This window comes from Ornithorhynchus anatinus, chromosome 4 (genome assembly GCF_004115215.2).
Source record: "Ornithorhynchus anatinus isolate Pmale09 chromosome 4, mOrnAna1.pri.v4, whole genome shotgun sequence".
NCBI lineage: Eukaryota > Metazoa > Chordata > Mammalia > Monotremata > Ornithorhynchidae > Ornithorhynchus > Ornithorhynchus anatinus.
The window spans coordinates 24,201,323-24,217,027 of NC_041731.1; the positions used below are offsets into that span (position 1 = coordinate 24,201,323).

At 62.2% G+C, this 15,705-nt stretch overlaps 1 protein-coding gene across 1 annotated transcript; it reads left to right on the plus strand.

Moving 5' to 3' along the window:
* Positions 1-1,746: 1,746 nt before the first annotated feature.
* LOC103168963 (epiplakin) lies at positions 1,747-13,437 on the plus strand. Its single transcript, XM_029063742.2, has one exon. The coding sequence runs from the start codon at positions 1,809-1,811 to the stop codon at positions 13,200-13,202; it is 11,394 nt and encodes a 3,797-aa protein (XP_028919575.1). The 5' UTR covers positions 1,747-1,808; the 3' UTR covers positions 13,203-13,437.
* Positions 13,438-15,705: the final 2,268 nt, after the last annotated feature.

The following is a 15,705-nucleotide window of genomic DNA, read 5'->3' on the forward strand; positions in this document are numbered from 1 at the left end:
TAGGCACTGTTTTTTAAAAATCATATTTGTTAAGTGCTGACTCTGTGCCGGGCACTGTACTAGGCCCTGGGGTAGATACAAGCTAATCAGGTTGGACACAGTCCATGACCCCAAGGGGGTCACAGTCTTCATCCCCATTTTACAGATGAGGGAACTGAGGCCCAGAGAGTGAAGCAACTTGCCCAAGACTACACAGGAGGCAAGTGGTAGAGCTGGGATTAGAACCCAGGTTATTCTGACTCCCTGGGACCGTGTTCTACCAATTTAGGCCATTGACACTTGTCACCTGGGGATGGACCCAGGTTCACCTTGGCACAGCCATGCTGCTTCAACTGTGTTTACTTGGAAGGGCACAGAGCAGAAGACACAGTTCTTCCCCTTAAGGAGTTTACAGTCCAATGGCAGTGACAGGTGCAAAATAATGTACCAATAGCTGGGAAGTAAATGGAAAGATAGGAAAGAAGAAGAGTAAGCGTTTAAACAGTAGATGACGTAAATTGATATTTATAAATATGCTACGGGTAATGGTTAAGGGCAAAATGCTGAGGTGACAGTTGAAGGATGTGATCTCAGGAGAAGAGACTCTGGGAGAAGATGAGATTTCAGAAGGCCTTCAGAGCTGCTGATTGAAAGGAGAGGGGAGTTCCAGATGAATCAGTCGATGGTATGTGTTGATCGCTTACTAGGTGCCAAGCACTGTTCTAAGCGCTGGGATAGATACAAGGTAATCAGGTTGTCCCTCGTGGGGCTCACAGTCTTAATCCCCATCTTACAGATGAGGGAATTGAGACACAGAGAAGTTAAGTGACGTGTCCAAGGTCACACTGCAGACAGGTGGGATAAGAGCTGGGATTAGAACCCACATCCTCTGACTCCCAAACCCGTGTTCTTCCCACTAAGCCATGCTGCTTCTCTGCGTGCAGGGCACTGTACTTTGGGAGAGTAAAATACAATAGAGTCGGTTGACAAAGATTCCCGCCCACAAGAAGGTTAAAGTTTTGTGGGATAGGAGGAAGGGCATAAGGAAGAGTTTGGAGGTGGTGGAGTGATTTAAAGCCAATTCTGAGGAGTTTTTGTTTGATGCGGAGATGTACGGGCAATCACTAGAGTTTCTTGAGTAGTGGGGAAACATGTCCTGCACGTCTTTGTGGAAAAATGATCTGGGCAGCAGAGTCAAGTATGGACTGGAGTGAGCAGAGGTGGGAGACTGGAAGGTCAGCAAAGGGTGAGAGGTGGAGTGGTGCGGCTGGGTGATGAAATCGAACTACCTGGTGGGCTCACCTGTCCAATGGGGCCAACAGGAAGACAATTCACCACTGAGGCCTAGAGGGTGAAGTGTAAGTTGGATCAGCAGACATTCCGCTGTCACCCAGGTCTCCTGCTCTATGACATTTCCAAGGTTCTGGCTGGGACCTGCAGGGTGGGATGAAGACGTAGGACCTGAGGTCATCGATCGATCAATCAATCAGTAGTATTAATTTAATCAGTGGTATTCATTGAGTGCTTCCCGTGTACAGAGCACTATACTAAAAGTTTGGGCGGGTTGCTCATCTCCCACAAGATGACTGACTTTCACCCCGTGACTGTGTGACCACCTGCAGGAGGGGTTGCCCGAGGGAGGCCCCAATCCTTCCCTGCAACTAAGGGATGAGGAAAAGGGCAGGGAACACACCGGTCTGGGGCTCAGCAGGATGGGGGATGATGTGCAATTGAAATGCTTCACATTCTTCCCTGAAAAATAGGATAGAACCCAGTGAGGAGCCAGATAAGAAAGGAGAGAACTGTGGGTCCACATACGGCACTGCAAAATGAATGGCATTGTGAAAGCGGCAGTGAATGGCACGAGAATTGATGGAGATGCTGACAGTCCAGTCAACGACACAGTGGAGAACAAAACACTGAAGGTGGAAATGCAGAAGTCCCTACGGGCTGCCACCATGGAGGTTGCCGTGGGCCACTTGAAAGGGCAGCGGGTCTCGGTGTGGGATGTCCTCTCCTCCAGCTACCTGGTCGAGGCCAGGCGGCGGGAGCTTCTAGAGCAGTTTGGCTCAGGAGCTCTGACACTGTCGGCCCTGGTGGCCGCCCTGTCGGCCGCCGTCGAGGACACGGAGCAGAAGGCCGGCAGGGTCTCCTTCCGGGGCCTCCGGCGGCAGGTGTCGGCCTCGCAGCTGTGCAGTTCTAAGATCATCAGCATCGAGACCCTGCGGGACCTGGCCAAGGGAACCAAGACCATGAAGCAGGTCACTGAGATGGACTCGGTCAAGAGGTACCTGGAGGGGACCAGCTGCATCGCCGGGGTCCTGGTGCCCTCCCGGGAGGACCCGACCAAGCAGGAGAAGATGACCATCTACCAGGCCATGTGGAAGGGCATCCTGAGGCCCGGCACGGCCCTGGTGCTCCTGGAGGCCCAGGCGGCCACGGGCTTCGTCATCGACCCTCTGGGGAACCGGCGGCTCTCCGTGGAGGAGGCCGTGGCCGCGGACGTGGTGGGCGGGGAGCTCCGCGAGAAGCTGCTGTCGGCCGAGCGGGCCGTGACCGGCTACACGGACCCCTACACCGGCGAGCCCCTCTCCCTCTTCCAGGCCATGAAGAGGGACCTGATCGTCAAGGACCACGGCATCCGGCTGCTGGAGGCCCAGATCGCCACGGGCGGCGTGGTCGACCCCGTGCACAGCCACCGCGTCCCCGTGGAGGTGGCCTACCAGCGCGGCTACTTCGACGAAGAGATGAACCGGATCCTGTCCGACCCCTCGGACGACACCAAGGGCTTCTTCGACCCCAACACCCACGAGAACCTGACCTACCTGCAGCTGCTGCGCCGCTGCGTGCGCGACCCGGACACCGGGCTCTCCATGCTGCAGCTGGCCGCCCCGGGCTCCCCCGTCTTTCAGCTGAGCGAGCAGATGCGTGTGGCCCTGCAGAGCGCCCCGGCCGCCGGCAGCGCGGCCCTCTTCCAGGGCCAGACCGTCTCCGTGTGGGAGTTCCTCTTCTCCAGCTATGTGACAGAGGCCCGGCGGCAGGAGCTGCTGGGGGGCTACCGGGCGAGGACCCTGGGCCTGGAGGAGCTGGGTGCGACCCTCTCCGTCCTGGTGGCAGAGGCCACGGCCCGCCACGGACAGCGGGAGTGTGTGGGGGCCGGCGTCCCAGCTCGCCCAACGCCGGAGGAGGTCCTGGGAGCCGCCACCATGGAAGTCAGGCTCGGTCCCCTCCGGGGGCCAGAGGTCAGCGTATGGCGGGTCCTCAGCTCCGAGTATCTGAGGGAGAGTCAGAGGCAGGAGCTCCTGGACCAGTTTGGGTCCGGCACCCTGGCCCTGCCGGCCCTGACCCGCCGACTGTCCATTATCATCGAGGAGACCGAGCAGGGGCGGGCCGGCCTGGGACCCGACGTGGAGGCCGCCTTGCGAGCCGCCACCATGGAGGTTGCCGTGGGCCAGTTTAATGGGCAGCGGGTCTCGGTGTGGGACGTCCTCTCCTCCAGCTACCTGGTCGAGGCCAGGCGGCGGGATCTCCTGGAGAGATTTGGCTCGGGGGCCCTAACCATGACGGCCCTGGTGGACATCCTGACGTCCGCAGTCGAGGACACGGAACGGAAGGCCGGCAAGGTCTCCTTCCGGGGCCTCCGGCGGCAGGTGTCGGCCTCGCAGCTGTGCAGTTCTAAGATCATCAGCATCGAGACCCTGCGGGACCTGGCCGAGGGAACCAAGACCATGAAGCAGGTCACTGAGATGGACTCGGTCAAGAGGTACCTGGAGGGGACCAGCTGCATCGCCGGGGTCCTGGTGCCCTCCCGGGAGGACCCGACCAAGCAGGAGAAGATGACCATCTACCAGGCCATGTGGAAGGGCATCCTGAGGCCCGGCACGGCCCTGGTGCTCCTGGAGGCCCAGGCGGCCACGGGCTTCGTCATCGACCCTCTGGGGAACCGGCGGCTCTCCGTGGAGGAGGCCGTGGCCGCGGACGTGGTGGGTGGGGAGCTCCGCGAGAAGCTGCTGTCGGCCGAGCGGGCCGTGACCGGCTACACGGACCCCTACACCGGCGAGCCCCTCTCCCTCTTCCAGGCCATGAAGAGGGACCTGATCGTCAAGGACCACGGCATCCGGCTGCTGGAGGCCCAGATCGCCACGGGCGGCGTGGTCGACCCCGTGCACAGCCACCGCGTCCCCGTGGAGGTGGCCTACCAGCGCGGCTACTTCGACGAAGAGATGAACCGGATCCTGTCCGACCCCTCGGACGACACCAAGGGCTTCTTCGACCCCAACACCCACGAGAACCTGACCTACCTGCAGCTGCTGCGCCGCTGCGTGCGCGACCCGGACACCGGGCTCTCCATGCTGCAGCTGGCCGCCCCGGGATCCCCCGTCTTTCAGCTGAGCGAGCAGATGCGCGTGGCCCTGCAGAGCGCCCCGGCCGCCGGCAGCGCGGCCCTCTTCCAGGGCCAGACCGTCTCCGTGTGGGAGTTCCTCTTCTCCAGCTATGTGACAGAGGCCCGGCGGCAGGAGCTGCTGGGGGGCTACCGGGCGAGGACCCTGGGCCTGGAGGAGCTGGGTGCGACCCTCTCCGTCCTGGTGGCAGAGGCCACGGCCCGCCACGGACAGCGGGAGTGTGTGGGGGCCGGCGTCCCAGCTCGCCCAACGCCGGAGGAGGTCCTGGGAGCCGCCACCATGGAAGTCAGGCTCGGTCCCCTCCGGGGGCCGTCGGTCAGCGTATGGCGGGTCCTCAGCTCCGAGTATCTGAGGGAGAATCAGAGGCAGGAGCTCCTGGACCAGTTTGGGTCCGGCACCCTGGCCCTGCCGGCCCTGACCCGCCGACTGGCCGTTATCATCGAGGAGACCGAGCAGGGGCAGGCAGGCCCGGGACCCGACGTGGAAGCTGCCTTACGGGCTGCCACCATGAAAGTCACCATGGGCCAGTTTAACGGGCAGCCTGTCTCGGTGTGGGACGTCCTCTTCTCCAGCTACCTGGATGAAGCCGGTAGGCAGGATCTCCTGGAGAGATTTGGCTCGGGGGCCCTAACCATGAAGGCCCTGGTGGACATCCTGACGTCCGCAGTCGAGGACACGGAACGGAAGGCCGGCAAGGTCTCCTTCCGGGGCCTCCGGCGGCAGGTGTCGGCCTTGCAGCTTTGTGACTCTAAGATCATCAGCATCGAGACCCTGCGGCACCTTGCCGAGGGAACCAAGACCATTAAGCAAGTCACTGAGATGGACTCGGTCAAGAGGTACCTGGAGGGGACCAGCTGCATCGCCGGGGTCCTGGTGCCCTCCCGGGAGGACCCGACCAAACAGGAGAAGATGACCATCTACCAGGCCATGTGGAAGGGCATCCTGAGGCCCGGCACGGCCCTGGTGCTCCTGGAGGCCCAGGCGGCCACGGGCTTCGTCATCGACCCTCTGGGGAACCGGCGGCTCTCCGTGGAGGAGGCCGTGGCCGCGGGCGTGGTGGGCGGGGAGCTCCGCGAGAAGCTGCTGTCGGCCGAGCGGGCCGTGACCGGCTACACGGACCCCTACACCGGCGAGCCCCTCTCCCTCTTCCAGGCCATGAAGAGGGACCTGATCGTCAAGGACCACGGCATCCGGCTGCTGGAGGCCCAGATCGCCACGGGCGGCGTGGTCGACCCCGTGCACAGCCACCGCGTCCCCGTGGAGGTGGCCTACCAGCGCGGCTACTTCGACGAAGAGATGAACCGGATCCTGTCCGACCCCTCGGACGACACCAAGGGCTTCTTCGACCCCAACACCCACGAGAACCTGACCTACCTGCAGCTGCTGCGCCGCTGCGTGCGCGACCCGGACACCGGGCTCTCCATGCTGCAGCTGGCCGCCCCGGGCTCCCCCGTCTTTCAGCTGAGCGAGCAGATGCGTGTGGCCCTGCAGAGCGCCCCGGCCGCCGGCAGCGCGGCCCTCTTCCAGGGCCAGACCGTCTCCGTGTGGGAGTTCCTCTTCTCCAGCTATGTGACAGAGGCCCGGCGGCAGGAGCTGCTGGGGGGCTACCGGGCGAGGACCCTGGGCCTGGAGGAGCTGGGTGCGACCCTCTCCGTCCTGGTGGCAGAGGCCACGGCCCGCCACGGACAGCGGGAGTGTGTGGGGGCCGGCGTCCCAGCTCGCCCAACGCCGGAGGAGGTCCTGGGAGCCGCCACCATGGAAGTCAGGCTCGGTCCCCTCCGGGGGCCGGAGGTCAGCGTATGGCGGGTCCTCAGCTCCGAGTATCTGAGGGAGAGTCAGAGGCAGGAGCTCCTGGACCAGTTTGGGTCCGGCACCCTGGCCCTGCCGGCCCTGACCCGCCGACTGTCCATTATCATCGAGGAGACCGAGCAGGGGCGGGCCGGCCTGGGACCCGACGTGGAGGCCGCCTTGCGAGCCGCCACCATGGAGGTTGCCGTGGGCCAGTTTAATGGGCAGCGGGTCTCGGTGTGGGACGTCCTCTCCTCCAGCTACCTGGTCGAGGCCAGGCGGCGGGATCTCCTGGAGAGATTTGGCTCGGGGGCCCTAACCATGACGGCCCTGGTGGACATCCTGACGTCCGCAGTCGAGGACACGGAACGGAAGGCCGGCAAGGTCTCCTTCCGGGGCCTCCGGCGGCAGGTGTCGGCCTCGCAGCTGTGCAGTTCTAAGATCATCAGCATCGAGACCCTGCGGGACCTGGCCGAGGGAACCAAGACCATGAAGCAGGTCACTGAGATGGACTCGGTCAAGAGGTACCTGGAGGGGACCAGCTGCATCGCCGGGGTCCTGGTGCCCTCCCGGGAGGACCCGACCAAGCAGGAGAAGATGACCATCTACCAGGCCATGTGGAAGGGCATCCTGAGGCCCGGCACGGCCCTGGTGCTCCTGGAGGCCCAGGCGGCCACGGGCTTCGTCATCGACCCTCTGGGGAACCGGCGGCTCTCCGTGGAGGAGGCCGTGGCCGCGGGCGTGGTGGGCGGGGAGCTCCGCGAGAAGCTGCTGTCGGCCGAGCGGGCCGTGACCGGCTACACGGACCCCTACACCGGCGAGCCCCTCTCCCTCTTCCAGGCCATGAAGAGGGACCTGATCGTCAAGGACCACGGCATCCGGCTGCTGGAGGCCCAGATCGCCACGGGCGGCGTGGTCGACCCCGTGCACAGCCACCGCGTCCCCGTGGAGGTGGCCTACCAGCGCGGCTACTTCGACGAAGAGATGAACCGGATCCTGTCCGACCCCTCGGACGACACCAAGGGCTTCTTCGACCCCAACACCCACGAGAACCTGACCTACCTGCAGCTGCTGCGCCGCTGCGTGCGCGACCCGGACACCGGGCTCTCCATGCTGCAGCTGGCCGCCCCGGGATCCCCCGTCTTTCAGCTGAGCGAGCAGATGCGCGTGGCCCTGCAGAGCGCCCCGGCCGCCGGCAGCGCGGCCCTCTTCCAGGGCCAGACCGTCTCCGTGTGGGAGTTCCTCTTCTCCAGCTATGTGACAGAGGCCCGGCGGCAGGAGCTGCTGGGGGGCTACCGGGCGAGGACCCTGGGCCTGGAGGAGCTGGGTGCGACCCTCTCCGTCCTGGTGGCAGAGGCCAGGGCCCGCCACGGACAGCGGGAGGGAGTGGGACTCGGTGCCGCAGCTCGCCCTACGCTGCAGGAGGTCCTGGGAGCTGCCACCATGGAAGTCAGGTTCGGTCCCCTCCGGGGGCCGTCGGTCAGCGTATGGCGTGTCCTCAGCTCCGAGTACCTGAGGGAGAGTCAGAGGCAGGAGCTCCTGGACCAGTTTGGGTCCGGCACCCTGGCCCTGCCGGCCCTGACCCGCCGACTGGCCGTTATCATCGAGGAGACCGAGCAGGGGCAGGCAGGCCCGGGACCCGACGTGGAAGCTGCCTTACGGGCTGCCACCATGAAAGTCACCATGGGCCAGTTTAACGGGCAGCCTGTCTCGGTGTGGGACGTCCTCTTCTCCAGCTACCTGGATGAAGCCGGTAGGCAGGATCTCCTGGAGAGATTTGGCTCGGGGGCCCTAACCATGAAGGCCCTGGTGGACATCCTGACGTCCGCAGTCGAGGACACGGAACGGAAGGCCGGCAAGGTCTCCTTCCGGGGCCTCCGGCGGCAGGTGTCGGCCTTGCAGCTTTGTGACTCTAAGATCATCAGCATCGAGACCCTGCGGCACCTTGCCGAGGGAACCAAGACCATTAAGCAAGTCACTGAGATGGACTCGGTCAAGAGGTACCTGGAGGGGACCAGCTGCATCGCCGGGGTCCTGGTGCCCTCCCGGGAGGACCCGACCAAACAGGAGAAGATGACCATCTACCAGGCCATGTGGAAGGGCATCCTGAGGCCCGGCACGGCCCTGGTGCTCCTGGAGGCCCAGGCGGCCACGGGCTTCGTCATCGACCCTCTGGGGAACCGGCGGCTCTCCGTGGAGGAGGCCGTGGCCGCGGGCGTGGTGGGCGGGGAGCTCCGCGAGAAGCTGCTGTCGGCCGAGCGGGCCGTGACCGGCTACACGGACCCCTACACCGGCGAGCCCCTCTCCCTCTTCCAGGCCATGAAGAGGGACCTGATCGTCAAGGACCACGGCATCCGGCTGCTGGAGGCCCAGATCGCCACGGGCGGCGTGGTCGACCCCGTGCACAGCCACCGCGTCCCCGTGGAGGTGGCCTACCAGCGCGGCTACTTCGACGAAGAGATGAACCGGATCCTGTCCGACCCCTCGGACGACACCAAGGGCTTCTTCGACCCCAACACCCACGAGAACCTGACCTACCTGCAGCTGCTGCGCCGCTGCGTGCGCGACCCGGACACCGGGCTCTCCATGCTGCAGCTGGCCGCCCCGGGCTCCCCCGTCTTTCAGCTGAGCGAGCAGATGCGTGTGGCCCTGCAGAGCGCCCCGGCCGCCGGCAGCGCGGCCCTCTTCCAGGGCCAGACCGTCTCCGTGTGGGAGTTCCTCTTCTCCAGCTATGTGACAGAGGCCCGGCGGCAGGAGCTGCTGGGGGGCTACCGGGCGAGGACCCTGGGCCTGGAGGAGCTGGGTGCGACCCTCTCCGTCCTGGTGGCAGAGGCCACGGCCCGCCACGGACAGCGGGAGTGTGTGGGGGCCGGCGTCCCAGCTCGCCCAACGCCGGAGGAGGTCCTGGGAGCCGCCACCATGGAAGTCAGGCTCGGTCCCCTCCGGGGGCCAGAGGTCAGCGTATGGCGGGTCCTCAGCTCCGAGTATCTGAGGGAGAGTCAGAGGCAGGAGCTCCTGGACCAGTTTGGGTCCGGCACCCTGGCCCTGCCGGCCCTGACCCGCCGACTGTCCATTATCATCGAGGAGACCGAGCAGGGGCGGGCCGGCCCGGGACCCGACGTGGAGGCCGCCTTGCGAGCCGCCACCATGGAGGTTGCCGTGGGCCAGTTTAATGGGCAGCGGGTCTCGGTGTGGGACGTCCTCTCCTCCAGCTACCTGGTCGAGGCCAGGCGGCGGGATCTCCTGGAGAGATTTGGCTCGGGGGCCCTAACCATGACGGCCCTGGTGGACATCCTGACGTCCGCAGTCGAGGACACGGAACGGAAGGCCGGCAAGGTCTCCTTCCGGGGCCTCCGGCGGCAGGTGTCGGCCTCGCAGCTGTGCAGTTCTAAGATCATCAGCATCGAGACCCTGCGGGACCTGGCCGAGGGAACCAAGACCATGAAGCAGGTCACTGAGATGGACTCGGTCAAGAGGTACCTGGAGGGGACCAGCTGCATCGCCGGGGTCCTGGTGCCCTCCCGGGAGGACCCGACCAAGCAGGAGAAGATGACCATCTACCAGGCCATGTGGAAGGGCATCCTGAGGCCCGGCACGGCCCTGGTGCTCCTGGAGGCCCAGGCGGCCACGGGCTTCGTCATCGACCCTCTGGGGAACCGGCGGCTCTCCGTGGAGGAGGCCGTGGCCGCGGGCGTGGTGGGCGGGGAGCTCCGCGAGAAGCTGCTGTCGGCCGAGCGGGCCGTGACCGGCTACACGGACCCCTACACCGGCGAGCCCCTCTCCCTCTTCCAGGCCATGAAGAGGGACCTGATCGTCAAGGACCACGGCATCCGGCTGCTGGAGGCCCAGATCGCCACGGGCGGCGTGGTCGACCCCGTGCACAGCCACCGCGTCCCCGTGGAGGTGGCCTACCAGCGCGGCTACTTCGACGAAGAGATGAACCGGATCCTGTCCGACCCCTCGGATGACACCAAGGGCTTCTTCGACCCCAACACCCACGAGAACCTGACCTACCTGCAGCGGCTGCGCCGCTGCGTGCGCGACCCGGACACCGGGCTCTCCATGCTGCAGCTGGCCGCCCCGGGATCCCCCGTCTTTCAGCTGAGCGAGCAGATGCGCGTGGCCCTGCAGAGCGCCCCGGCCGCCGGCAGCGCGGCCCTCTTCCAGGGCCAGACCGTCTCCGTGTGGGAGTTCCTCTTCTCCAGCTATGTGACAGAGGCCCGGCGGCAGGAGCTGCTGGGGGGCTACCGGGCGAGGACCCTGGGCCTGGAGGAGCTGGGTGCGACCCTCTCCGTCCTGGTGGCAGAAGCCACGGCCCGCCACGGACAGCGGGAGTGTGTGGGGGCCGGCGTCCCAGCTCGCCCAACGCTGCAGGAGGTCCTGGGAGCCGCCACCATGGAAGTCAGGCTCGGTCCCCTCCGGGGGCCGGAGGTCAGCGTATGGCGGGTCCTCAGCTCCGAGTATCTGAGGGAGAGTCAGAGGCAGGAGCTCCTGGACCAGTTTGGGTCCGGCACCCTGGCCCTGCCGGCCCTGACCCGCCGACTGTCCATTATCATCGAGGAGACCGAGCAGGGGCGGGCCGGCCTGGGACCCGACGTGGAGGCCGCCTTGCGAGCCGCCACCATGGAGGTTGCCGTGGGCCAGTTTAATGGGCAGCGGGTCTCGGTGTGGGACGTCCTCTCCTCCAGCTACCTGGTCGAGGCCAGGCGGCGGGATCTCCTGGAGAGATTTGGCTCGGGGGCCCTAACCATGACGGCCCTGGTGGACATCCTGACGTCCGCAGTCGAGGACACGGAACGGAAGGCCGGCAAGGTCTCCTTCCGGGGCCTCCGGCGGCAGGTGTCGGCCTCGCAGCTGTGCAGTTCTAAGATCATCAGCATCGAGACCCTGCGGGACCTGGCCGAGGGAACCAAGACCATGAAGCAGGTCACTGAGATGGACTCGGTCAAGAGGTACCTGGAGGGGACCAGCTGCATCGCCGGGGTCCTGGTGCCCTCCCGGGAGGACCCGACCAAGCAGGAGAAGATGACCATCTACCAGGCCATGTGGAAGGGCATCCTGAGGCCCGGCACGGCCCTGGTGCTCCTGGAGGCCCAGGCGGCCACGGGCTTCGTCATCGACCCTCTGGGGAACCGGCGGCTCTCCGTGGAGGAGGCCGTGGCCGCGGACGTGGTGGGCGGGGAGCTCCGCGAGAAGCTGCTGTCGGCCGAGCGGGCCGTGACCGGCTACACGGACCCCTACACCGGCGAGCCCCTCTCCCTCTTCCAGGCCATGAAGAGGGACCTGATCGTCAAGGACCACGGCATCCGGCTGCTGGAGGCCCAGATCGCCACGGGCGGCGTGGTCGACCCCGTGCACAGCCACCGCGTCCCCGTGGAGGTGGCCTACCAGCGCGGCTACTTCGACGAAGAGATGAACCGGATCCTGTCCGACCCCTCGGACGACACCAAGGGCTTCTTCGACCCCAACACCCACGAGAACCTGACCTACCTGCAGCTGCTGCGCCGCTGCGTGCGCGACCCGGACACCGGGCTCTCCATGCTGCAGCTGGCCGCCCCGGGCTCCCCCGTCTTTCAGCTGAGCGAGCAGATGCGCGTGGCCCTGCAGAGCGCCCCGGCCGCCGGCAGCGCGGCCCTCTTCCAGGGCCAGACCGTCTCCGTGTGGGAGTTCCTCTTCTCCAGCTATGTGACAGAGGCCCGGCGGCAGGAGCTGCTGGGGGGCTACCGGGCGAGGACCCTGGGCCTGGAGGAGCTGGGTGCGACCCTCTCCGTCCTGGTGGCAGAGGCCACGGCCCGCCACGGACAGCGGGAGGGAGTGGGACTCGGTGTCGCAGCTCGCCCTACGCTGCAGGAGGTCCTGGGAGCCGCCACCATGAAAGTCAGGTTCGGTCCCCTCCGGGGGCCGTCGGTCAGCGTATGGCGTGTCCTCAGCTCCGAGTACCTGAGGGAGAGTCAGAGGCAGGAGCTCCTGGACCAGTTTGGGTCCGGCACCCTGGCCCTGCCGGCCCTGACCCGCCGACTGGCCGTTATCATCGAGGAGACCGAGCAGGGGCAGGCAGGCCCGGGACCCGACGTGGAAGCTGCCTTACGGGCTGCCACCATGAAAGTCACCATGGGCCAGTTTAACGGGCAGCCTGTCTCGGTGTGGGACGTCCTCTTCTCCAGCTACCTGGATGAAGCCGGTAGGCAGGATCTCCTGGAGAGATTTGGCTCGGGGGCCCTAACCATGAAGGCCCTGGTGGACATCCTGACGTCCGCAGTCGAGGACACGGAACGGAAGGCCGGCAAGGTCTCCTTCCAGGGCCTCCGGCGGCAGGTGTCGGCCTTGCAGCTTTGTGACTCTAAGATCATCAGCATCGAGACCCTGCGGCACCTTGCCGAGGGAACCAAGACCATTAAGCAAGTCACTGAGATGGACTCGGTCAAGAGGTACCTGGAGGGGACCAGCTGCATCGCCGGGGTCCTGGTGCCCTCCCGGGAGGACCCGACCAAACAGGAGAAGATGACCATCTACCAGGCCATGTGGAAGGGCATCCTGAGGCCCGGCACGGCCCTGGTGCTCCTGGAGGCCCAGGCGGCCACGGGCTTCGTCATCGACCCTCTGGGGAACCGGCGGCTCTCCGTGGAGGAGGCCGTGGCCGCGGACGTGGTGGGCGGGGAGCTCCGCGAGAAGCTGCTGTCGGCCGAGCGGGCCGTGACCGGCTACACGGACCCCTACACCGGCGAGCCCCTCTCCCTCTTCCAGGCCATGAAGAGGGACCTGATCGTCAAGGACCACGGCATCCGGCTGCTGGAGGCCCAGATCGCCACGGGCGGCGTGGTCGACCCCGTGCACAGCCACCGCGTCCCCGTGGAGGTGGCCTACCAGCGCGGCTACTTCGACGAAGAGATGAACCGGATCCTGTCCGACCCCTCGGATGACACCAAGGGCTTCTTCGACCCCAACACCCACGAGAACCTGACCTACTTGCAGCTTATGCGTCGGTGTGTGTGCCACCCCGACACTGGCCTTCTATTTCTGTCACTGAAGTGAGCAGGTGCGCTCCTCATGGCATCACAGTTTTGTTTACCTTCTTCACTTTTATTTTCGAATCTTTTATCACATTTCTTCCAGTTTTCAGTTGTTGTTTTGTGACCACAATTTTTTTTTCATTATGCCACAGTTAGAACACCTTGCTTTAGAGTCTGTATCTCTGTTTCTACTTTTTTCTTTTTTTACCAATTTTCTGTGTCTTTTCCTTGAATAAACACTCCATCGTTCAGTTGAATTTTCCATTGTATTTTACCATACCTTCCATAGACACTTAATTGCCTTGCCACCCCATCACAGTATTAGTTTCTGAGATGCCCGGTTTCCCGTTTGCATTTTGGATGAAATTTTGAAAGAGTATAAGCTGCACATTACATTACAACATTAGTTCCCCGTAGGCAGGGAAAATTTCTTGTGCTTTTATTGTAGTTCCCAAAAGCATAACTCATTCTGATCAAGGATTACTGCTACCCTCTCTTTTGCCTTTCACTCTCCCTAATGTTTAGTACAGTGCTCTGCACACACAGTAAGTGCTTGATAAATACCACTGATTGAGTCTTACAGTTCATTGCACTCAGTAAATCCCGTTACTTTTGTCTGCTGTGCCTTCTTCTTTAATTTTCCATTTCCTGTAGTGAGCCTGACATTCTATTCTGGGTCTAACCTTCCTTTAAATTCTATGCTCTTACCAACACTGGGCTAGATACAAGTCATCATTCCCACACAGTTTGTGCCCCAAAAGGAAGGGTTCTCAGTCTAAGAGGTAGAGACAGCAGGAAACTTATCCCCATGAAACAAAGTCATGGAGAGAGATGAAATGACATATCCCAGGTCAACCACCAGGCCTGTGTCAGTGCTGGGATTAGTACCTCAGTCCCGTGCTGTTTCCAGTAGACCACTGTGTCTCCCTGTGATAATAATTACAATAATAGTAATAACAAATAATTATGGGATTTATTACGTCTCATTATTTGTCGAGCACTGGGGTAGATGCAAGTTAATCAGATCAGATACAGTCCTTGTCCATATGGGGCTCACAATGTAATTAGAAGGGAGAATAAGTAATGAATCCCCATTTTACAGGACCTGAGGTTAACTGAGGCCCAGAGAAGTGATTTGCACAGGTTCAGCTGGCAGGGAAATGCTAGAGCTGGGATTAGAAGCCGTGTCTTCTGACTCCTTAGCCTATGCTCTTTCCACTAAGCCTGCTGCTTCCCCATCAATCAGTGTTATTTACTGAGTACTTACTGTGTGCCGAGCACCATAGCAAGTGTTTACGATCGAACAGATTTGGTAGAAATGTTACCTCTCCTCGAGGAGCTTACAGTTCTAGGAGCAGAATTACTGGAGAGGGAAGGTCATTTAGCTCCCCTTCCCTCACCCCTGGGCTGGGAAGGCCAACTTGCCCAGGGCCACAACCTTGGGTTTTTGCCTTGGGCAACAACCATGATCCTCCATTTAGATCTGGGTTTTCCTTCCATTTGCGTTTTAGGGTACTGCCTTCTTTCTTCTGCCAAGAAACCTAAATTTCAAACCACAGGGACCAAGATGCAGAATGACAGAGAGTTGGGTATAGAAACTTGGAGGAAATGGGGGAGACAGGCATGGTAGGAGGCAGCTAAATAAGGAGGGAGGAAAAGAGACACAGGGAGACTAGGAGATGGCCCACCTCCTTCTAGACTAAAAACACCTTATGGGCAGGGATTGCATCTAAAAACTCTATTGGATTGGCCGAAGCATTTAGTAGAGTGCATTGCACCCAGGAAATGCTCAATAAAAACCATTGGTAGATGGGGGGCTACAGGCATCTCCCTGGTACCTCTGTCACCTCCCTCCTGATCAATGGGGTCAAAAGCATGATTTCTGCAAGTCCCTCCAACTCCAGCCACCATTCCAGTGACCTGGTGGGAGATGGGAGGCAATCACCTCAATCAGTCATTCAATCAATCAATAAATCATTTGAACCAACACTCTGTTCCTCCAGGAGATGAGAGCCCAGCATCAAGGATGGCTTGTTGGAGGGTGGGGGGCATCCAGGACCATGTACTGTGTATGTGGGTCGCCCCAGGCCATAGTCCTCCCAGCCAATCCCCTTCTGGGAGCCACTTCTGGGAGCCAATCAGGAAGCGTGCTGCCAACAAACTAGACTGTGATAAGCTCCCTTTCTCTACTTCAGGTGTAGAATGTCAGCCTGTGTGTGTCTATTATTTGGGGTGCCTTTGTGATCAGGCCACCCTGTAGTTTACATGATGGTGAGCTTAGAGTGATTAGTCACAGTTCAGGAGAGAAATCTTGAGGCATTGTTGACCGCTCGGAAGGCGATAGAAAACAAAACTGAAAGTGTACTTTGGCCATAATGACAATAATTACAGTGGCATTTGCTAAGCGCTTGTTATGTACCAAGCACTGTACTAAGGCTGGGTTAAATACAACTTAATCAGACTGAACACAGTCCCTGTCCCATAAGGGGCTCACACTCTTCAGGTGGGCGGCAGGAGAGGGGGGA

Excerpts from the sequence above, each read along its gene's own strand:
- LOC103168963 (XM_029063742.2), top strand. The coding sequence starts at position 1,809 with ATGAATGGCATTGTGAAAGCGGCAGTGAATGGCACGAGAATTGATGGA.